This window comes from Sporothrix brasiliensis (genome assembly GCF_000820605.1).
Source record: "Sporothrix brasiliensis 5110 chromosome Unknown Cont19, whole genome shotgun sequence".
Lineage (NCBI taxonomy): Eukaryota > Fungi > Ascomycota > Sordariomycetes > Ophiostomatales > Ophiostomataceae > Sporothrix > Sporothrix brasiliensis.
Genome location: NW_024467138.1, coordinates 1818792 through 1838329, shown reverse-complemented (window position 1 = coordinate 1838329; position 19538 = coordinate 1818792). Strand labels below are relative to the sequence as shown.

At 59.9% G+C, this 19538-nt stretch overlaps 8 protein-coding genes across 8 annotated transcripts; 3 read left to right on the top strand and 5 right to left on the bottom strand.

The window, feature by feature from the left end:
• Positions 1–2354: 2354 nt before the first annotated feature.
• On the top strand, positions 2355–3458 carry SPBR_00774 (peroxin-7; the record flags this gene model as incomplete). Its single annotated transcript, XM_040759093.1, has 1 exon — positions 2355–3458. The coding sequence occupies one exon, from the start codon at positions 2355–2357 to the stop codon at positions 3456–3458; it is 1104 nt and encodes a 367-aa protein (XP_040618322.1).
• Positions 3459–3689: 231 nt separating this feature from the next.
• SPBR_00822 (cbf nf-y family transcription factor) lies at positions 3690–4716 on the bottom strand (the record flags this gene model as incomplete). The annotated part of the gene is made up of 3 exons (XM_040759141.1): positions 3690–4445; positions 4515–4600; positions 4653–4716. 3 exons carry the CDS (start codon positions 4714–4716, stop codon positions 3690–3692), a joined length of 906 nt encoding a protein of 301 aa, XP_040618321.1.
• Positions 4717–5388: 672 nt separating this feature from the next.
• On the bottom strand, positions 5389–6200 carry SPBR_00946 (vesicle-associated membrane protein 7; the record flags this gene model as incomplete). The annotated part of the gene is made up of 2 exons (XM_040759265.1): positions 5389–6061; positions 6166–6200. 2 exons carry the CDS (start codon positions 6198–6200, stop codon positions 5389–5391), a joined length of 708 nt encoding a protein of 235 aa, XP_040618320.1.
• Positions 6201–6764: 564 nt separating this feature from the next.
• On the bottom strand, positions 6765–7259 carry SPBR_01082 (uncharacterized protein; the record flags this gene model as incomplete). Its single annotated transcript, XM_040759400.1, has 1 exon — positions 6765–7259. One exon carries the CDS (start codon positions 7257–7259, stop codon positions 6765–6767), a length of 495 nt encoding a protein of 164 aa, XP_040618319.1.
• Positions 7260–7906: 647 nt separating this feature from the next.
• SPBR_00575 (oxidoreductase, short chain dehydrogenase/reductase family) lies at positions 7907–9370 on the bottom strand (the record flags this gene model as incomplete). The annotated part of the gene is made up of 1 exon (XM_040758894.1): positions 7907–9370. The coding sequence occupies one exon, from the start codon at positions 9368–9370 to the stop codon at positions 7907–7909; it is 1464 nt and encodes a 487-aa protein (XP_040618318.1).
• A 414-nt stretch (positions 9371–9784) lies between these two features.
• On the top strand, positions 9785–10546 carry SPBR_00971 (uncharacterized protein; the record flags this gene model as incomplete). Its single annotated transcript, XM_040759290.1, has 1 exon — positions 9785–10546. The coding sequence occupies one exon, from the start codon at positions 9785–9787 to the stop codon at positions 10544–10546; it is 762 nt and encodes a 253-aa protein (XP_040618317.1).
• A 198-nt stretch (positions 10547–10744) lies between these two features.
• On the bottom strand, positions 10745–16846 carry SPBR_00017 (uncharacterized protein; the record flags this gene model as incomplete). The annotated part of the gene is made up of 1 exon (XM_040758338.1): positions 10745–16846. The coding sequence occupies one exon, from the start codon at positions 16844–16846 to the stop codon at positions 10745–10747; it is 6102 nt and encodes a 2033-aa protein (XP_040618316.1).
• Positions 16847–18075: 1229 nt separating this feature from the next.
• On the top strand, positions 18076–19000 carry SPBR_00897 (Got1 family protein; the record flags this gene model as incomplete). The annotated part of the gene is made up of 3 exons (XM_040759216.1): positions 18076–18106; positions 18138–18325; positions 18704–19000. 3 exons carry the CDS (start codon positions 18076–18078, stop codon positions 18998–19000), a joined length of 516 nt encoding a protein of 171 aa, XP_040618315.1.
• Positions 19001–19538: the final 538 nt, after the last annotated feature.

The following is a 19538-nucleotide window of genomic DNA, read 5'->3' as shown; positions in this document are numbered from 1 at the left end:
CTAGTGTGCTTGGTTGACCGCGACAGCGGGCAGGACCTGAGCGCGCACTGTTTTACGACTGTGCGATGAATCGCACGATTCAAGGAAAATGTTTTTAACGGTGGACAGATTGGGGAGGAATGGAGGAGGTGAAAGACGTTTCGTTTCGTTTCTAGGACCCGCTGAACGTCAAACTTCATGGGCCGGAGGGAATGACATTGGCCAGTCTCGCCAGTCTCGTATTCTAGACACAAAAGTTACATCGTGTGATATGCAGCGCATGACTTGTTTCTACTCCGTGTTCCCTCGTTTGCTCGAAGCTGGATAAGTAGATTGTAATACCTGCGCCGCCGCAGTGAGTGACAGATGCTGCTGCCGTTGTCTCGGCACAACGAGTGCGCACTTTACCTGGCCAATTGCTTCAATTCTTTGGTGTCTGCGACAAACGGAGCGTTGTCTCCTGGCTTCTGCGAGAGCTCAAACCAGAGGCGGACACGTTGAATCCATGGGGCTTTTGGACACTGTGTGGAGACACCTGCACACACGGTATTTAGACGTCGCTAGGAAAAGGGGCGAACAGCCTGCAGCTCACCTTGCAGCACATCGATCGTTGTCGTTCAGCTTTGATCCCTTGTTCTGCCGACCGAAAACGAGCGGACCATCGCCGGTTGAGCCCAGCTGTGGCCGTGAGATGTCCAAGAAGGAGGCCAGCCCTCACGATGCCCTATGCTGACAAGATTGACGCAGCACTGGCGCGCCGTGAAAGGCTACTGCATGCTGTGCATCGCAGCTCATCTCCTTGCTGGGATTTTCATGTACTTCGTAGTCACGTGCAACCCACCGTCCCCTTGCATCCTCCCAACCCCTGTTAATTGAGAGGCAGGCTGTGGGAACCAAAGGCTGTCGTGCTCAAGCACCACAGCTCTCACAACGCGGTCGGCAAGCCTCCTTGAAATTCTGTTTTTGTTTATTTTCCTGTGCCGTCGCTTCGTCTCTCTACAGAACAGGCCGTGGTTATCATTACAAGCCGTGCCAGCGAGCCTCTCCCAGATTGGGACAGGTCAACATTATACCACCAACCCCAGCCGTTTGGGTCTTGCTGCCCACCAGCGCGGAAAGGATATTAAACTCTTTCGTAATGAGGATTGTCCACGGGCTGGCCCCATTCGGCCAAGCTGCGCGTTCCACATACGATGTACGACGCACGACCCGTTTGGAGTTTGCTTCTCGCTTTCTCTCTCTTCTTTAAGTGCGTCTTGTCATACAAAGCCCGGTGAGCAGGTGAGACGACAACAGTGATTGCAGCGCGATGCCCGTAAATTGTAATATAGGCCTGAGATGTTTGTGCAGTAAGCACACATTCCGTATTGGTGAAGAGACAAAACAAGCCAGATCACTGGGATCTGGGCACTTATTGAAACATGACAGGCCACGGTCTGCAGGGCAGGCAATTGTCCCGAAGAGCCGTTGATATAAGGCACAGGCCCTGCTGAAACTCGAGCTTTTCCGGTCACACAGGCCTCAGACCAGCCCACATGGTATCTACTCTCATAATCATCCATATGGGCGTGAGCTATGTCGTACTTACAGAATACATCTTCCCTGTTTGGATCGTTTAGCCAGGTACAGATTACACGCATCGTGGTTTCATATTGCGTTTGCAAGGCTGGCGATCCCGGTCAGCCCTCGAGACCGCGCAATGGGCGCATTGCCACGGGCGAGGCCTGTGACCCGATATTTAAGTATACTTAGTATGCAAACGTGAAGAGTGAGAAACGCATTGGGTGATTCTGTTTATGTAAGTCAAAGTCGATGAGATGCTGGCCATTGTCATTCGCGCTTTCCAATTCTGAGCGTGGGAGCTCAACTGCGCCTGCGGAAAGTCTGGGGAAGGAACAGTTGCGAGAACGTGACTTTAGTGGGCTTGCCGTTTTTGGTGTGTAGCATTCGCTCCCGTAGCAAAGCATGTCATAGCTTTTCCGCACTTAAGCCGAGGCATCTGCAGCGGCGGAATTTCAGCAGCCAGCGAGCCAAAACGGCGCCAAACCCCACAGAAAGATGTTTGCAATTGTTGCTTGGTTTGCTCATGACCGCCTTCCAGCTCAACGTTCGCTGGCAATCTGCATTGCACCTGCCGACAATTAACAGACGAAGCGCACATCCGGCAGCAACGACTCATCGTGAGAACGCCGAAACGGCAAGAACGAGGGACCCGACCTCCCCGGCGTAAACGGAAGGAAGCTCCCCTTCGCTATCCAGCGTCATCGGCCAGCGAGCACCTTTTTGTTCCTCCGCCCGCACGGCTGCATCCAGCCAGCCACTTCTGCCCCTCTCAACTGAATACGCCGCTCCTCGTCCCCTCTCCTCTTTCCATCATGGCCGCTCCCATGCTCGAGTTCCGCACGCCCGGGTACAACCCGTACGCCGTGCAGTACTCGCCGTACTACGACTCGCGCGTGGCCGTGGCGTCGTCGGCCAATTTTGGCATCATCGGCAACGGCAAGCTGTTTGTGCTGGAGCTGACGGCGGCGGGCGCGCAGATTGGCAAAGTATGGGACACCAACGACTCGCAGTTTGACGTGGCGTGGTCCGAGATCAACGAGAACCAGCTGCTGGTGGCCTGCGGCGACGGGTCGCTCAAGCTGTTTGACCTGTCGGTGGACAACTTCCCCGTGATGAACTTCCACGAGCACAAGCGCGAGGCGCTGTCGGTGTCGTGGAGCCCCGTGACCAAGGACTCGTTCCTCACGAGCTCGTGGGACGGCACCGTCAAGCTGTGGTCGCCGACGCGCAACCAGGCGCTGCGCACGCTGCCGATTGGCACCTGCACCTACTCGGCCGCCTACTGCCCGTCCAACCCGGCGATCGTGTCGGCGGCCTCGAGCGACTCACACCTGCGCATCTTCGACCTGCGCACGCCGGTCTCGGCCAAGTACCACCTCGTCGCAACGGTGCCGGTGCACGCGCCGCCGACGCACGCGGGCCACCTGCCGCACCTCGCCAACGGCGGCGTCCCCCCGCCCGGCGCGATGGGCGGCGCGCCCGCGGAGATCCTCACGCACGACTGGAACAAGTACAACGACACCGTGGTTGCGACGGGTGGCGTGGACAAGGTGATCCGGACGTTCGACATCCGCAACCCGGCGGGCGGCGCGCTGTCGTACATGATGGGCCACGAGTTTGCGGTGCGGCGGCTGGCGTGGAGCCCGCATGCGCACGACATTCTGCTGAGTGCAAGCTACGACATGACGGTGCGGGTATGGACGGACGGATCACCACCGCCGCCGGCCCCGCCGCCGTCGCAGCAGCAGATGCCCGTGCGGATGGGCACGGAGCTGGGCGTGATGAACCGGCACACAGAGTTCACGACAGGCGTGGACTGGTCGCTGTTTGGCGAGGGCGGCTGGGTGGCGTCGACAGGCTGGGACGAGCGCGTGCTGCTCTGGGATGCAAACGCATTAATACACCGGAGGATGTAGATGGATGACGAGAGCGCAGTTGTTGACATAGACGGGCATCCGATGTAGGGCGTACTGGCGTTTTTACGGCAAGATAAAAAGGTGACATGGCACTGGGCTTTCTTTGCCTTACATTATCATACAGCACACACGGGCATTATGCATTTATACAAGTTTATAATTTAGTTTGGATACAACAAGGTATTTTCGTACAACCAAAACAACAAATACACGCCATCGCATCCCGCCAAACTAGCTGTCCAGCATGTCGACATCGGCCCCGATGAGGCGTGCCGTGCCGTCTCGCCGCGACACGTCTCTCTGTCCGCTGCCGTCGTCGCGTGCCCGCTGCATGTCTTGCTCCAGCTGGGCATCGGGCCCCGAGTCGTCCTGCACGGCGCCCGACGCGGCCGCCGCTTGCGCCAGAGCGGCGGCGGCGGCCACGCCGGACGAGGGCGCCGCTGAGCGGAATGTCAGCCCCGCGCGACCGCCGTGGTTGTTGTTGTTGTTCTTGTCGGTGTGGGTGTGGGTGTCGTCGTCGTGTTCGTCGTCGCCGTTGAGAATGCTAAAGGACAGCACCTGCTGCCGCTTCTTGCCTGGGCCGCTGCCGCCGCCGCTGCCCGACTCACCATTGGCCATCAGGGCCGAGATGGCCGTGGGTGGTGCACCGCCCGTCGATGACCGGGCCTTGCTCCGCGAACCGCCACCGCCGCCGCCAGTAGCAGACTCAACACCACCGCCAGCTGCACGTCCCCGGCCTTTGGGTCCTGTGCCGGTCGTGTCGCCGCCGACGGTGCCGCCGCTACGCAGCTTGGCCTGCGCGGCAGCCGCGTCGCGCTTGACACGGCCAAAGGGAACGGTGACGGGGACGGTGTCCTCGAGAAACTCGAGGCGGTCGACGCGGTTGACGGCATTGGCGAGGTCGCGGTACTGGACGTTGCGGCGGGGTTTGCGGTCGAGCTTGACCATGTTCTCGGCCTCGGAGGAGATGTACTGAATGAAGAGTTCCTGGGGGGGCATTAGCAGTCAAGGGGCGTCGAGAGAGGAGGCCGGGCGGGCCGTATAGAAAGCACGTACGGTCGCCAGTGTGATGACAAAGGCTGCATTACTAGAGCAGATGGACACATCCGGGTCGAGGGCAATGATCTTGCGGACTCTCGAGACTGGAGACGTTAGCGGCGAGGCCGTGGCCCGAAATGATGGCACGGCACGTACGCGGTAGCTGGGTCTGGCCCGTAGGCTCTTTCCGAGGCGGAATGGCCGTTGTGTTGTACGGCATGTTGGCGATAAAATAATAAAGCAACAAGACGTAGGGAATAGGCGGGCAGCAAGAGGCGGAGGAGACGGTGGACAAGAACGTCGTATGTGCGAGGATCGCAATGAATCGTGTAGCGACGCAAAGAGTGCCACTGTGCCAGGATAGATGGCTCGGCTGGTCAGTATGGGCGTCGTCTACGTGGTGATGTCGAGTCCGACCGATGTCGTTTTGGGTTGAGTTGGGACGTGCACTTTCTATTCATAGGCTGAGGCGCGGTTAGTGCGACGCGTGCTGGGCGTGGTATTCATTACTGGTGCGGTTTACGGGAGGCACGACCGCTAAAACGTCATTCTGCAGGCAATTTAGCGCTGAACAATTGGAATTGCCAATGTCTTGGAGTCGTCTCGACGGATCCTGTTTTGTTTCTGGACAAGAGATGATGTACAAGTAAAGAGCATTCTCCGGCAGATTTGCCTTGGTATTGACTGGTATAATTGAAAACTGTAAAGTACCATCTGTTTGACAAAGAAAAATGAGACAGGAAACGGGAAATTGAAACTATGCCATGAAACCCCGACAAACGAAAGAACGAGCAACAAATGAACGGCGAGCAGTAGATACAAGAGACAAAACAACGGGCCGTCGAGACACGATTGCCAGCAGCAAGCCGTGGGCTCGTAGACCGGGCCGTGCTTACGACTTCACCGACAGGACAATGGTCAACAGCACCAGCACAAACACCAGTCCCATGAGGGCCATGAGCTTGACGTTCTTCCACCACATTTGCCGCTTCAGGCCGCGGCTGCGCACACGGAAGTCGCGGGCGCTGCCGCCCAGGCGGTCGGTCTGGTCCACCAGCAGGTCGATGCGCTCGCCGCGCTCCAGCAGGGACTCGATGTTGCGGCCCATGATGCCGCGGACGTCGTCCATGTCGCGGCGGACGGACGACAGGGCGTCCTCCTCGGACGACGTGCCAAACTGGACGAGCAGGGCCTTGAGGGTGCCGTTAAAGGAGGCGCAGCCGTAGTTGGGCAGGTCGGAAAAGTCGGTGTGGGCGGGCGGGAAGTCGGCAAAGAACTGGGCGCGGACGGCGACGAGAAACGCAAAGGGGATGCGGCGGCCGAGGCTGCCGTCGGCGACGACCAAGAAGGTCAGGCCGCCGGCGCTGCTGGCCGTGCTGTCGGCATCGTCCGGGTCGGGCGCCTCGGCGACATAGTGGATGTGGTTGGAGCCGTGCGTGAATGTCAATTTCTGTGGTGTCTTGTGGTCGATCTTGGGCAGGACGAGGGAGGCGAGGGCAGAGGTTTGGCTGGAGGCGGAAGCGATGCACTCGGCGAGGATTGTGGTATTGTGGGCGACGCACGCACTGGACTGTTAGAGGAGCGGAGCGAGCGAGAGAGAGAGAGAGAGAGAGAGAGAGAGAGAGAAGAGAGAGAGAAAGAGAGAGAAAGCAACAGATAGAGGACTTACTAAAGCAGCGGCGTCGTCGGCGCGGAGGACGTCATACTGACGGCCGGGAGATGGTGTGCGTGGGCGCGAATGGGCGTATGTTCTGCAGTCAATCGCTGGGTCGATTTAGCGTGTCGCGGTAACGTCGGATGCCAGCCACGCCGGCGTGAAGTGTCTGTGGATATATCGTGGGCGTGATGAGCAGATGGACAAGTTGTGAGGCCAAGGGGAAGTGACGATGTTTGTGTTGGCAAGCGGCAGGTACGTACCAGTGGTCGATGACGAACTGCCACCGCCCCTTCCCCAACAAGGTTGCACTAGGGCAAGGCTTGTGGCGTGGCGCTGGGCGCTGAAGGGGATGCGGTTACAGGCTGTGAAACGCGGACTACAGCACGTGCCGCTTGCACTACGGCGTCATACGGCATACAGCAATTACGAGGATTGGAATGGCGGTGTTCTTCGATGCCTCATAATACCATTAGATTATGTTTAGATTATGCCAATGCTGTAAAAGATTGAAAGCAAGCACGCCTCGAGCAATGCGACGTATATATACAGAGATAAACTGCCGCCCACGTTTCGTTTTCGTCCACGCATCTTCTGTGGTCCCCTCACCACTGTTACAGCTTACTCCCAGTGCCGACACCGACCGGACGAGCTCGTTGTGCTATTGGCCAGGTCGTGTTCTCGCGATAGATGTAGCCGTGGGCGACCGGACTGCTCGCGTGCGGCAACGGGGGTGCCGGCGGTGCAAGTGGAAAGGCCGCAGGGTGCGCTTGGTACGGTGCAGATGGCATAAAGGGCGCCTGGTGAGGGTTGTGGATGTGGCGAGGCGCGGGCACGGGCACGGGCACGGGTGGGACGGCGACCGGCACGGCTGGCTGACCAAAGGACCGCCGCCGCTGCAGCTTCTCGGTAAAAAAGACGGGATGGAGGACGGACGGGTTGTGCATCGCCGGCGGTGGTGGCACTTGACGGTGCTGCGTTGGCTGCTGCCGCGAAGGGGGCAGGAGATGTGGTGCCAGGATGGCTCGAGGGATGGCGTAGTCGGCCGAGACGTCTGAGAAGGAAAGCGCCCCTGCTATCGGCAGTGTAGGAGGTGCAGCCGGGGCCATGGAGAGCTTGTATGCAGAGCCAGCAGCTGGACCGGAGAAACACAGACGAAGAAGGACTGGCCGAAGGAGCGGCGAAAGGGACAGGCCGTATATGGACGGCAAAGTGACGAGCTCAGATCATGGAGGATGGTGTTGGCGACGGCGGACTCAGTCTCGAAGGGCGTCGAAAGGGATGCGCCGGAGTGCAGTCGCCGTGTTTGGGTTTGTCGATTCGAAGTTTTGGTTTGGCGTTGTGCGATTTCGCAGCTAAGATACCAGCTACCGTAGATATGGGGGTTGTCTAGGCGTCGCGCAGCCGCTGTCGTCATTTTTCACGTGGAAAGGCCGCTAAAGCGGGGTGCCAGTTGCGAGTTCCGGCGCCTCGGTCCGGGCTGGGCAGGCGCCGCCAGGCAATGGCAATGAGCAGTGCGCTAAATGGCATTCGTTATTAGCTACAGCATGTACGAAATACTGTGAGTTTTGTCATCGCAACAAATCTATGCATATTCCATGCTTCCATGTGTCTTTTGTGCGCCATACAAATCCAGGCCCGTGCCCATATCAAGCAAATGCAATCCCACGCCTTGTACGTCCGTAGATGCCAAATAGATACGATGCCAAACAAAAAAAGAGCCAAAAGCAAGCTGAGCCTCCACCCCCCACCCCCCCTATGCCTTTCGTTTCGACTTCTTCTTGTCGCCCTTCTTCGCCGCCGCTTCCTTCTCCTTCTCCCGCTCTTTGCCCTTCTTGATCGCGCTCACCAGCGCCTCGATTTCGTTGACTTGATGTGTCTCCTTGCGCACGCGCTCCTCGTTCTCGGCAGCCTCTTTGGCGGCCTCCTTCTCCCGCTGGCGCCGCTCGGCGGCTCGCTTTTCCGTTTCTTCCACCAGCAGATCACTGTCCTGCCACAGCGCCTTGGCCACGGTCTCGTCCTCGACGTCGCGCCGCGCCGTGTCCATGACCCGGCACTCCTTGATGATCTTGTGCGCCAGCGGGTCCCGGGCCGCGTCGTCCGCCAGCGCGTCGCCCGCGGTGCCAAAGTCGCGCATGCGCCGCAGCTCGCCGTCCATGGCCGCATACAAAATCGACTGTGCGCCGTCGTCGGCGCTCTTGATAAACAGCCACCACAGCGGGTACAGCAGCACATAGCCCAGCACGAGCCACAGCAGCGACCCCCCTGTCAGCCAGTGGCGGAACCCGGGCGTGCGCGACATGCCCGGGTCGACCACCAGCACGCGCACATTGCCTGGTAGGTTGTCCGGCCGCTTGTGTGCGTCGACGTGCTTCTGGAAGGAGCGTGCAAACACCATGAGCGCGAGCTTGCTGCGCGCATACGCGCGCGCCGGGGACCAGTCGGGGATGTCGACGCCGTCCGGCGTCGTGGAGGCCGCTGCCCCTGCCTTGGCTGCCTTTTTCTTGCTACCTCGAGCGTTTGTTGTCGTTGATGCGGTGCTGGCAGGAGCCGCAATCAACGGCGGCGAGCCAATGTAGGACGAGCACGTCGTGATAATGATCCGCACGTCGCGATCAAACGGCTGCGACCGCAGCGCGGGGCTCAGGATGCCCAGCAGATGGAAGTTGGCCAGGTAGTTGACCATCCACGCTCGCTCAATCCCGTCCGCCGTCGTCACGCCGCGTGCCGGCGCCAGCGCCTTGCCCGTGCGTTCGTCCGTCTGCGCCACGCCAGCCACCGCCGCGCACAGAATGATCATATCCAGCCGCCGCACCGGCAAGTTGTCGATCCACTGAGTAGCAAATGTGCGGATGCTGTGCAGGGACGTCAAGTCGACCTGCTCCGCGTAAATGAGCTGGTGGCCCGCGAGCTCGCGCAGCTCTTCGACATAGTCCACCACAAAGGGATCGGACGACGGTTGTTGGGTCAGAAGCACAATATGGGCGCCGCGCTTGGCCAGGTCGAGCGCCACGGCTGCACCCACGCCCGATGTGCCGCCCGTGATCATCACGACGCGGCCGTGCATGCTGCGGTCCGACCGATTGGACGCGCCGCTGCAGTACACCTTGGTGCCCACGAGCACGCCGAGCGTGCCGAAGAACTTGACCAGCGTCTCGGGCTCGGGGAACCATTCTGGCAGCCCATAGAGATACGCGTTCGTTATAAAGTCGAGAGGCATGGTGGGAGACGGGAGACGTGTGCGAGACTCTGCGAGACGACGTTCTTGTGAGATGTATTGAGGTCGAAAGTCGTGGGCCTTGGAAAGGGGGTCGAAGAAGATGTCGTGGTAGTCGAGGCAGGCGCGTCCGCTAAAGTGGCTTTTAATAGCACGTTTAGTGGAATGGAATTCAGGGAATGGGCGGCTTTCATTGGCTACATTGGCGACAGGTGCCGATAAGATAAGGAAGCTGCCCCTGGAGCATGACGACACCCAGCGCACTTGCCATCTTAAGTCTACAGATGTATAAATGTGGGGCCCAAGGCTGTGGCAAACTTGCGCCTGCCTGATTTTGAATGTATGCGAGTGCATCTCATCCGCCTTCCGTCTCTCAAAACAAACACATCTCCACGACGTCGTACAATACAGCCAAAAATGGCACACAGACGCCAAAGTACGACAGACCGCAATGGCGGACTCAACGAAGACGGCGCCTCGGACACGCCACTCCACCGTCTGCCCGGCTTCGGCACGGGCCTGCACCGTCAGCGCGTCGCATTTGTCCGGGCCGGCGAGGCGCCACAGACAAAAGGCAGCGGACCAACCGGCGCTCTTCCAGGCGGTGCCGTCTCTGATCTCTATCTCAGCATCGTCATAGGACAGACGGAAAAGAGAGAAGGGAGTGCCGAGTCGGTTGCGAAGGCGGACGAGGCCTCCACCACCGCCCCCACAACGCCCGCCTGCGACGTGTGTCGCCTCCCCTTGACAACGCCCTCGTCGGCCGCCGCCCATCACCACGAGTCCTGCCTCGTCCATCAGGTGGCTCTCGACCACTCTAAGCCACCGTCTTCGCTCAACCGCGGCCGTTTGGGCCTCGCCATTATGAGCGCCCAGGGCTGGGACCCAGACAGTGGCAGGGGCCTCGGCGCCGACCAGCAGGGCATGCCCTATCCGATCGAGGCAAAACTGCGGCCAGAAAGACAGGCCCTCGGCAACGGCCCGGCGCCGTCGTCGTCAGAATCTCGGTCCCGCTCGTCTGGCTCGGCGGCATCGGCGCCGACACGCAACCGCAAGCATACGCGAAAGCAGCTGCGCGCCATGGAAGAAGACCGCCGACGACGGTACGATCGCCTGCGGGAGCAGATTATGGGCAACAAGGATCTCGACAAGTACCTGCGTCCCCAAGAAGGGGAGTGAAGAGCGACTGAAGAGTGGCTGAAGTCATCGAAAGCAGACACAGGAAGCATCTCGGCGCGCACCGTATTGTCTGTAAGTGTGTGTTGGAAGGCTGACTCGCTTTGAAATATTTCAATCATATGCCCAATATGTACGTTCTATCGTCTTTTCTAACAATGTACCAGATGTGTTTATGTTTATTGTTGTTAAACCGACGGCTTACTGGCCCTTTTCTTTGTCGATGCCGTCGACAACGGGTGCCTTGGGCACTTCTACGCCCAGCACGCGGTACTCGAGGCCCACATAGCCGTCGCTCACAATGAGCACGTCCACCTTGCCGGTTTGGGCAACCGTCTCGGGCAGCTGCACCACTGCCCGTGCTGTAGGCTGCGATCCACCGGGGGCACCACCGCGACCTCCACGGCTCCCGCGTCCGCCTCGGTCGCCGGCACCACCACCGTTGCGACCAGGGCCGGAGCTCCAACCAACCCGCTTGATGGCATAGACCTCGTCGCGCGCCAGGTCACCCACAATGGCAAAGAACCCTTCCGTCTGCGGTTTGGGGAACTTGGGTGCGTACATGCGGGCCTCGCGGTCGACCAGCGCGTTGAGCCGCTTCATGTTGATTGTCACAGACGACGACGTCACGGGGCTGACCGATACCTGTACGTTGGGCAGCAAGGACACGGCACGGTTGAACTGGTTCACACGGCTCGCGGGCACCTGCAGCGACTTGCTGAGCTGCCTCTTCTGCGCCTCCGTCATGGCACTGACGGCCTGCAAGCGCGCGGACGCACCCTTGGATTTGCCGTACGCCTCGGCCGCGTCGCCGTCAACGCCCGGCAGGATCGCGACCGGCGGGTCTGTGGGCCAGACGGCCGATTTGACACACTGCAGCAGCGTAATCATCTCGAGACAGCTCGACAGGTGGTTGAGCTCGGCCAGCACGTCAATCGACGCCTGCATGATGCGGATCGCCTGGTCCAGCACGCTCGTCTGGTCGCCCACGTAATCCGTGATCGGCAGCGTGATGCGCGACATGTGCGCCTGCAGCAACAAGAACGACTTGACGTGCGGATCCCACATGGGCAGCCCAAACGACGTGCCGGGGAACGTCAGGTTGGCCGACAGCTCCGCATTCACCAGGTCCTCGTTGTGCCGCACGGGCAGCTCGTCGTACTCCGTCGCGTGGCACATCCACGAGAGCACGTCCAGGAACGAGGCGCGCGCCTTGGCGTGCCGCACCAGGTGCCGGATCGTCTTGTGCGAGAGATAGTAGTAGCTCATAATCTTGCCGAGCGGCGTCGGGTCCACGTCCCCGTTGGGGTACACCTCGACGCACTTGGACGTGGCCAGGTCGTTCAGGGCCTTGTCCACCATGTCCACCATGAACTCGTTGGCCAAGTGCTGTGCCGTCATGCCGCCGTTGTCCTGCTGCTCCTCGGGCAGAATGTCCAGTCCGTAGTACGACGGGTTCTTGTGCAGCCGCCGGAAGAAGAAGGTCCACGTCAGGTAGTCGAGCGCGTCCTGTTTGCTGACAATCGTCTCGGCCGACACCTCGGCGCACAAGTGGTTGTCCAGCACCGTGTGCAGCGACGACTCGACGGGGAAGCCCGTGTGCAGAAAGTGCTTGTAAAAGTCCTTCTTGGCGTCCTGCGTAAAGATGCGCGCCACGCCCGAGTTGTCAAACTGCGGCCGGCCCGCACGACCCAGCATCTGCAGCACGTCCGTCAGGTCCATGTCCTTGTAGCCCTCGATCTTGGCGTCAAAGAACTGCGTGCCCTTGACAATCACCAGGTGCGCCGGCAGGTTGACGCCCCACGCCAGCGTGCTCGTCGCCACGAGAATCTGGATCTTGTTGTGCAAGAACAGCTCCTCCGAGAGCTGCCGGTCCGACTCGACGAGGCCGGCGTGGTGCAGGCCGATGCCAAAGCTGATGGCCTCGCGCAGCGCGTCGTCTTTGACGCGCGCCAGATTCGCCTGCAGGTCGTCCTCCGCCATGTGCAGGAAGCGGCGCGGGTTGTCTTCCATGCCGCAGAAGTTGACGAGGTCCTTGGCTGTCAGGCGGGTCTGTCGGCGCGACGGAACGAAGACAATCACCGGCTTGTCCGGGCTGTGGTTCTTGATGGCCAGGAACGACGGGCGGTTCATCGCCTGCATCAGCGGGCAAAACCCGCGCATGTCGGGAAACCCGTCAATGTAGAGCTCGAGCGGGACGGGCCGCACCGAGTGGCGGAAGTTGAAGAGCGCACCCTGGCTCTGTTTGACGCCCAGCCAGTTGGCCAGGTCGGTTGCGTTGGCGCAGGCCGTCGACATGCCCAGCAGCCGCACAGGCACCTTGGTCGAGGCCGCAATGTAGTTCATGCGCGACACGATGATCTCGAGAATCGGGCCGCGGTCGCCGGCCAGCAGGTGAATCTCGTCGATAATCACAAGGCTGACTTTCCGCACGTAGTTACGCGTCTGCCAGCTGCGCGAGATGCCGTCCCACTTCTCGGGCGTCGTGATGATAATGTCGGCGTCCTGAATCGTGCGCGTGTCCGGCGTGTTGTCACCCGTCAGCTCGACCAGCTTAAGGCCGGCAGGGCCGGCCAGGCGCCCGCCCCAGTCCTTGATGCGCTCGCGCACCAGCGCCTTCATGGGCGCAATGTACACGACCTTGGAGCCGGGCCGCTCGCGGAAGGCCCACCACATGGCCAGCTCGGCCGCCACGGTCTTGCCGCTTCCCGTCGGCGAGCCCAGAAGCACGTTGGCGGGCGTGTGGTACAGCGTGTGAAAGATTTGCGTCTGCATGGGGTTGAAGTACTGGAAGCGCTGCGCATAAATGTCCTCCAGCACCGGGTTCTTGAGCGCAGAGATGGGCAGCGGCTGCAGGTCCAGCAGGTCCGTGTACACGCTTTCCGTGTCCGGACGAATCAGGTGCTGGAACGAGACGGGCGTGACAGTCTCGGCGCCCAGCCAGCGGTCGGACACGGCTCGCACGTAGATCTGGTCGGGCAGCGGGTCGGACAGCGGGATGGTAAAGTTCATCTCGTGGTCATCGTGCAGCTTGCGGCGGCTCAGCACAAAGTACTCGTGGTGGTAGATCTCCGAGGTCTCCGAGTTCTCGACCCAGATGTAGTACGACTCGGACGTGCCGTGGGTCTGGTCGTTCCAGCGGAAATCTGGGTACAGGTAGAGCTTGATGCGCAGGACGTCGCGGTTGAGGGGCGCAATCTCGGCCTCGACGGTCAGCGTCGGAAAGCTGCTGAGGATGCGCGAGATCTTGTTGCCGGCGCCGTGGTTGCGCACCAGGCTGCCAATTTCGCCGGGCTCCATGTCGCGCAGCGACTCGATGGACGCCACCGTGCCCTTCTCGTCCAACTGGGCGAGGACCGGCCGGGGCAGCTCGAACTGGCTCAGCGGGTGCTCAAAGGGCCACACGCGGCGCTCAATCGATTTCGAGAGAGACAACAGCACAAGGCACTGGTGCCCCCAGCGGCGGTTGAGCGCAATCATAAAGAGCGCCCGGCAGATGCGTGCGGACTGCTGGGCGACGTAGTTGAGGTCGTTGCCCAGGGCAAAGTCGTCCGGCTGGACTTTGGAGATGTACGACTGCAGGAGGATGTTGGTCTTGGCCTGGGGGGAGTCAATGGTGCCGCCCACGTCGCAGACCGTGCCCGTGTCCTTGAGCTTGGCCAGCTCCTTGTTCTCGCTGTCGCGCGACGAGATGTTGTCAAACTCGCTGCTCTTGGCGATCATCTGCAGCACGTCGGCCTCGGTGGCGTGCTGGCGCATCATGGTGTTGAAAATCTGGATGCTCGAGTGCAAGATGTAAAACTGGCTGGCAATGCGCCCAACGTCCTTGCTGCGCAGCTCTTCGGTCGCCTCGTTGTAAATAATCATCTGGCTCTGCTGCAGCGTGCGCGCCGCCTGGACAGCCAGCTGGCGACGGCGCTGCACGAGCATGGGATCCTGCGCGAACTCGGCCCAGTCGATGCCGTAGGCCATGGGGTTGCGGCGCATGCGCACAAAGAGGTACGAGTAGCCGATCCACTGCACGGCCTCGGGGATGGAGGTGACGGTGCCGAGTGCGATCTCGGCATTCAGGTTGTCGACGAGCTTGGCCGAGAAGCGCGACTCGATGGGCAGCTGCTCAGTCACGGCCGTCAGGTAGTGCGTCAGCTTGTTGTGGGAGGTGCAGATCATGCCGATGCCCGTGTCCTCAAACTGCGGACGGCCGGCACGGCCAAAGATCTGGAGCACGTCGAGGATGCCGAGGTCGACAAACTTGCCGTCCTGGGCGCTGTACACCTGCGTGCCCTTGATGATGACGGCGGCCGCGGGCAAGTTGACGCCCCACGCGAGGGTCGCCGTACAGCACAGGACCTTGAGCACGCCCTCGCCGAACAGGCGCTCCATGAGGTTGCGGTCGGACCGGGCCATGCCGGCGTGGTGGATGCCCAGGCCCTTGGGCAGCAGGTCGCGGATCTCGCGGGCCTTGGACGTCTTCATGGACGCCACGGCGGCCTCGTAGCGCGGATGGGTGCTGGGGTCGAACAGGTCGAGGCACATCTCGTCTGTGGCCTTTTCGTGCAGCATCTTGGCGGTGGCCATGGTGTCGCGCCGCGAGTGCACAAAGACCATGATCTGGTGGCCCTGCTCGAGCATGTCCCGTGCCTTTTCAAAGGCGACAGTGTCGAGGTTCTCCTTGCCTTCCTTGCTGCCCGCCTTGCCTTTGACGCCGATAAAGTGCTGCTGCAGGGGCACGGGACGAAACGAGGCGTCGAAATAGAAGAGACCCGCGTAGCGGTTGACCTTGAGAAAGTCGGCGACGTCAATGTAGTTGGGCAGCGTGGCGCTGAGGCCGACAACGCGGATCAGCGACTGCGTGCTCTCGACCTGGCGCTCTGTCCGCGCCACCAGCGACTCGAGGACGGCACCGCGCTCGTCGTGCAGCATGTGCACTTCGTCGATGATCAGCAGGCGCACCTTCTGCACGAGCTCCGTGTCGCCGACGCCGCGGCGTGTGACGACGTCCCACTTCTCAGGGGTCGTCACGATGATCTGCGTGCGCACGATCTCGGCCTTGGTCAGCTGCATGTCGCCCGTGTACTCGCGGACCTGGATGCCGAGCCACGCCAGCCGCTTGCCCAGCTTCTCGGTAATCTCGGCGGCCAGCGCCTTCATGGGTGCGACGTAGACGATCTTGAAGTCCTCGCCGTCCACCGCAAAATCGTCCACAGCAGCGTCGTCCACGGGACTGGGCAGCGCGTATTGCCCGACGGTGTGCAGGATCGTGAGCATGGCTGCGTCTGTTTTGCCGGCACCCGTGGGCGCGCAGATCAGCATGTTCTCGCTCGTTTTGTACGCCACCGGGTACACCAGGCTCTGCATGCGGTTCAGGGTCGTGTAGCCCTTGAACGTGCCCCGACACAGCCCGTCGAGGTCGCTGATCTTGACCAGGCTCTGCCCAGGACCCAGCGTGCCTTTGCTGCCGGCGGGGATGTAGTACTCGGTATACTTTTCCTTCTCACGCACCGTGCTGCCCGCAGGCAGTGCATAGCGCTTGCCCGTCACGCTCAGGCTGTTGCCGGCGTGGTAGGCCTTGTAGACGTGTGGGTACTCGGCCTCTTTGGCCGATGCGGCGCTGAGGACGGCCGTCTTGTGCTCGAAATCTTTCTGGCGCAGCTGCTCCTCGCGCTGCGCCTTGGTCAAGAGCCGCGAGCCGCCGACCGACGGCCCGTTGTGACTTTCCGGTGGTGGTGCTGCGTCTTCTGCCACGGCTGCCGCCACGATTTCGTCGCGGTGGGCGAGTAGCTCAATGACAAAGTCCAGGTCATCAAAGCCCACCAGGTCCGTCAGCTGCGACTGCAGCTCCTCTTCTGGCCGGGACGACTGCAGCACGTCCATGATCTGTTCCTGCAGCACGTCGGGTGGTATCGGTGCGGCCGCTTGGCTGCTTCGCGAGGCCATGGCCAGGCATTTTGTAGAGAGCCAGGCGGGTGTGTAGGAGGAGGAGGAGGAGGACGAAGGAAAAGACTTCGCACCGCCGGCTGTGCTGCTGCCGCCACGGCCTAAACCGCCGACGTCACTCGGTGCCAGACCAAGCTCCTCGAGCTCGTCGTCCGAGATAAAGTCCCAAATATCCTGGCCAGCACCACCACTGGCCGAGCTGTAGTAGCCGTCGCTGTCGTCTGTGTCGTCCAAGTCGTCGTACTGGTCGTCCAGTTCGCTGACGTCTGATGTGGGAGGGAGCTTGAGAGCTGCCACGGCGTCCTTCATGGCCGCCAGCTGCTGTATCCACTGCTCCTCGGCAGAGCTTGGTGATATTGACGCCATCGTGAGAATGTGAGACGGGTCTCTGAGAGAATGGTATGAGATGCGATGTGAGGGTATTCGTGGAGAGGCGGGATAAATGGAGTGTCTCTATACGCTCTCAAGTTGCTTGTCGCTTGCCACTGGACACAAAATGAATTCGCAGGAAGCGAGGGGAAAGAGAGACTGGACATGAGCAGCGCAGGCCCAAATGTGCTTGAAACAAGCTCTCTATTATGATGCCCTTTCAACCCAATTTGTATCACAATGCTGTATTTGTTGTTATCACCACCAGTATCTTCCTGCCTGAATAGCGGGGGAGTCATTCGGGATGACAAAGCTGGCGGAAAAGGCAGGCGCAGTGGGCGAGCTAGCGCATGGCCGGGTCGCGCCTGCCGCTACAACAAAGTCGTACTGTAGTGCGTGGGGAGCTCGCATCATGGCACCGCTGTCTTTTGTGGTTTGTTTGTGCTTCATCTGCTTCTTATCGTGCAAGTGAAAACGGCCACAGTCTGTACGACGTCTGTTTCAAGAAGCAGACGTCTCATGGCTCTGCGCTTTGGTGCATTCTCCATTTTCCATGACCAGGATTTGGTGCAACTGCCGCTTCTGGTCCGATAAGCTGGACGAGCTGGGTTGCTCTTTCCAGAACGGCCCTCGACGCAAACAGCCAATCGCAGCACACAAAGCGCCTATTTTAGCAGTGGAGCCAGCCGCGTGGAAACCACCGTCCAGTTCAAAACGATGATGGCTGGCTGGGCACGCCCATCCCTCTTTACGCGGTGTTAAAACGACGTAAGATGCGTGTCCCAAGGCCTTGAGCCACACGCCGCTAATACGAGTAAGTTAGTGATACGCGGTACACGACAGGGGCTTTCAAGGGGGGCTTAGAAAGGAGACGTGTTTTTTGGGCAGTCGCATCCGCCGCTTTGTCTTGTTCTTGCCTTGTCTTCATCCACATGCTTTCCGCTTTGGTCGCTCCTTCTTGCTCGGATCGAAACCTTTCCCAACAAACCCTGGACCGGATTCCCCTTTTGGAGTGCGCAACCTAAATTAACAACCACCGATCTCTCCTTCCTTTTTCAACGGCGCAGACTGCGACCCTTATTTCGTACTATTCCCCCACTCCCAAAAATACGTCTGAGCAGCTTCACCGACGACTTCGAGCAACGCACGAACAGCTTCAGCGCTCTCCCTTGACTCGTCTCTCCGCTCGGCTTCTCCCGCTCCCCGCTGTCACGATATCTGCGACCATGCCTTCCATGTGGCTAACAGACTCCCAGAGTGCGTTCTCCAAGCTCCCCTCCAGGGCCAGAATGCCCTGGCGCAGGAGCTTTTGCGACACGCGACCAAAAGGCTCTTGCAACCCCGTGGAGCCGGTCGCAAGCTCCAGCTCGTGCGCCAGGTGCTGCCGTGGCGGCCGCATCCGCTGTGCCAGACAATTATGCTAACGTGACACTTTTCCCCAACTTGCAGAAGTCGGAGTGGCTTTCTGCTCCGGTGGTACGTTCATGAAGCGCCCGATCCGATACCTTGGCCAGGCAGAACGGCCGAGTTCTCCCCTGTCGTCCGTTGGTGAGCAACCTCTAACTCGTTCTTCTAGGCGGCTTCTTCCTCATCGGTGGCGTCATGCTCTTCTTTGACCGGGCCATGTGAGCATTCTAGTTCCCCGTCGACCGTGTTGCTTATCGCAGCCTCGCAGTCTCTTCATTTTGTTTTGAACCCGTTACTTATGTTTTTTTTTCTCCAGGCTCGCTATGGGCAATGTAAGCGAAGCCGTTCCAGGCCCGTGAAGCGCAAAGCGCACGGCGACATGTACCTCCCGCCTGGCACTCTTCGATAGGCGCCTTAGTTTCTAACAGTCTCGCTTCCTTTTGACAGATCCTCTTCCTCATCGGCCTCACCATCATCATCGGCCCGGCCAAGACGCTCCTCTTCTTCGCGCGCAAGCAAAAGGCCAAGGGCACTGCCGCCTTCTTTGGTGGCCTTCTCCTGATTCTGCTGCGGTGGCCGCTGATCGGCTTCTGCGTCGAGCTGTACGGCATCATGGTCCTCTTTGGCGACTTCCTGGGCACCATTGCCGCCTTTGCACGGAACGCGCCCGTGGTGGGACCGTACATTGGCGTGGCCGTGGATCGCGCAGGAATCGGCCGGCGCAACACGGACCTGCCGGTGTGAGCGTGGCCGCTCGCGGGCGACGTACCGTGAGAGAGAGAAAACGAATGCTTGTGTGATGTGACGTACGGCGTGCAGGTTTCGACCTCGATTTTCCAACGTTGATCTCAACCGTCATTGGCAACCAACACGTGCATATTTCCCGGGACAAAAAAACAAACACAAACAAAAACGATGGTGGGACGGACGGGTGATGACGGGTGGCTTTATGGGCCACCCACCACCGGGTCTGTGGTGTATTGCTTTATATTTTTTGGTATTAAGGGCGTCTTGTACACAATTATATAGAACCCCGAGGGTGAAACAGCAGGAACCAAGGACACATTTTATTCGGCGTTGGGCTGGAAGGGAAACAAAATACGAAGACAGCGGACGGAGAGTGGTTTCAAACCAGTGTGCAAAATACCCTTTCTCGTTGTGTTTTCGTCTTACTTTTTTTAGGCGACATGGGGCAGCCACAAGCCTAATCTGTCAAGTTTTGGGATCTTTTGAATAGTATCTCTTTTTAATTCAATAATCGGCACTTCGTGGTAAAGATTGT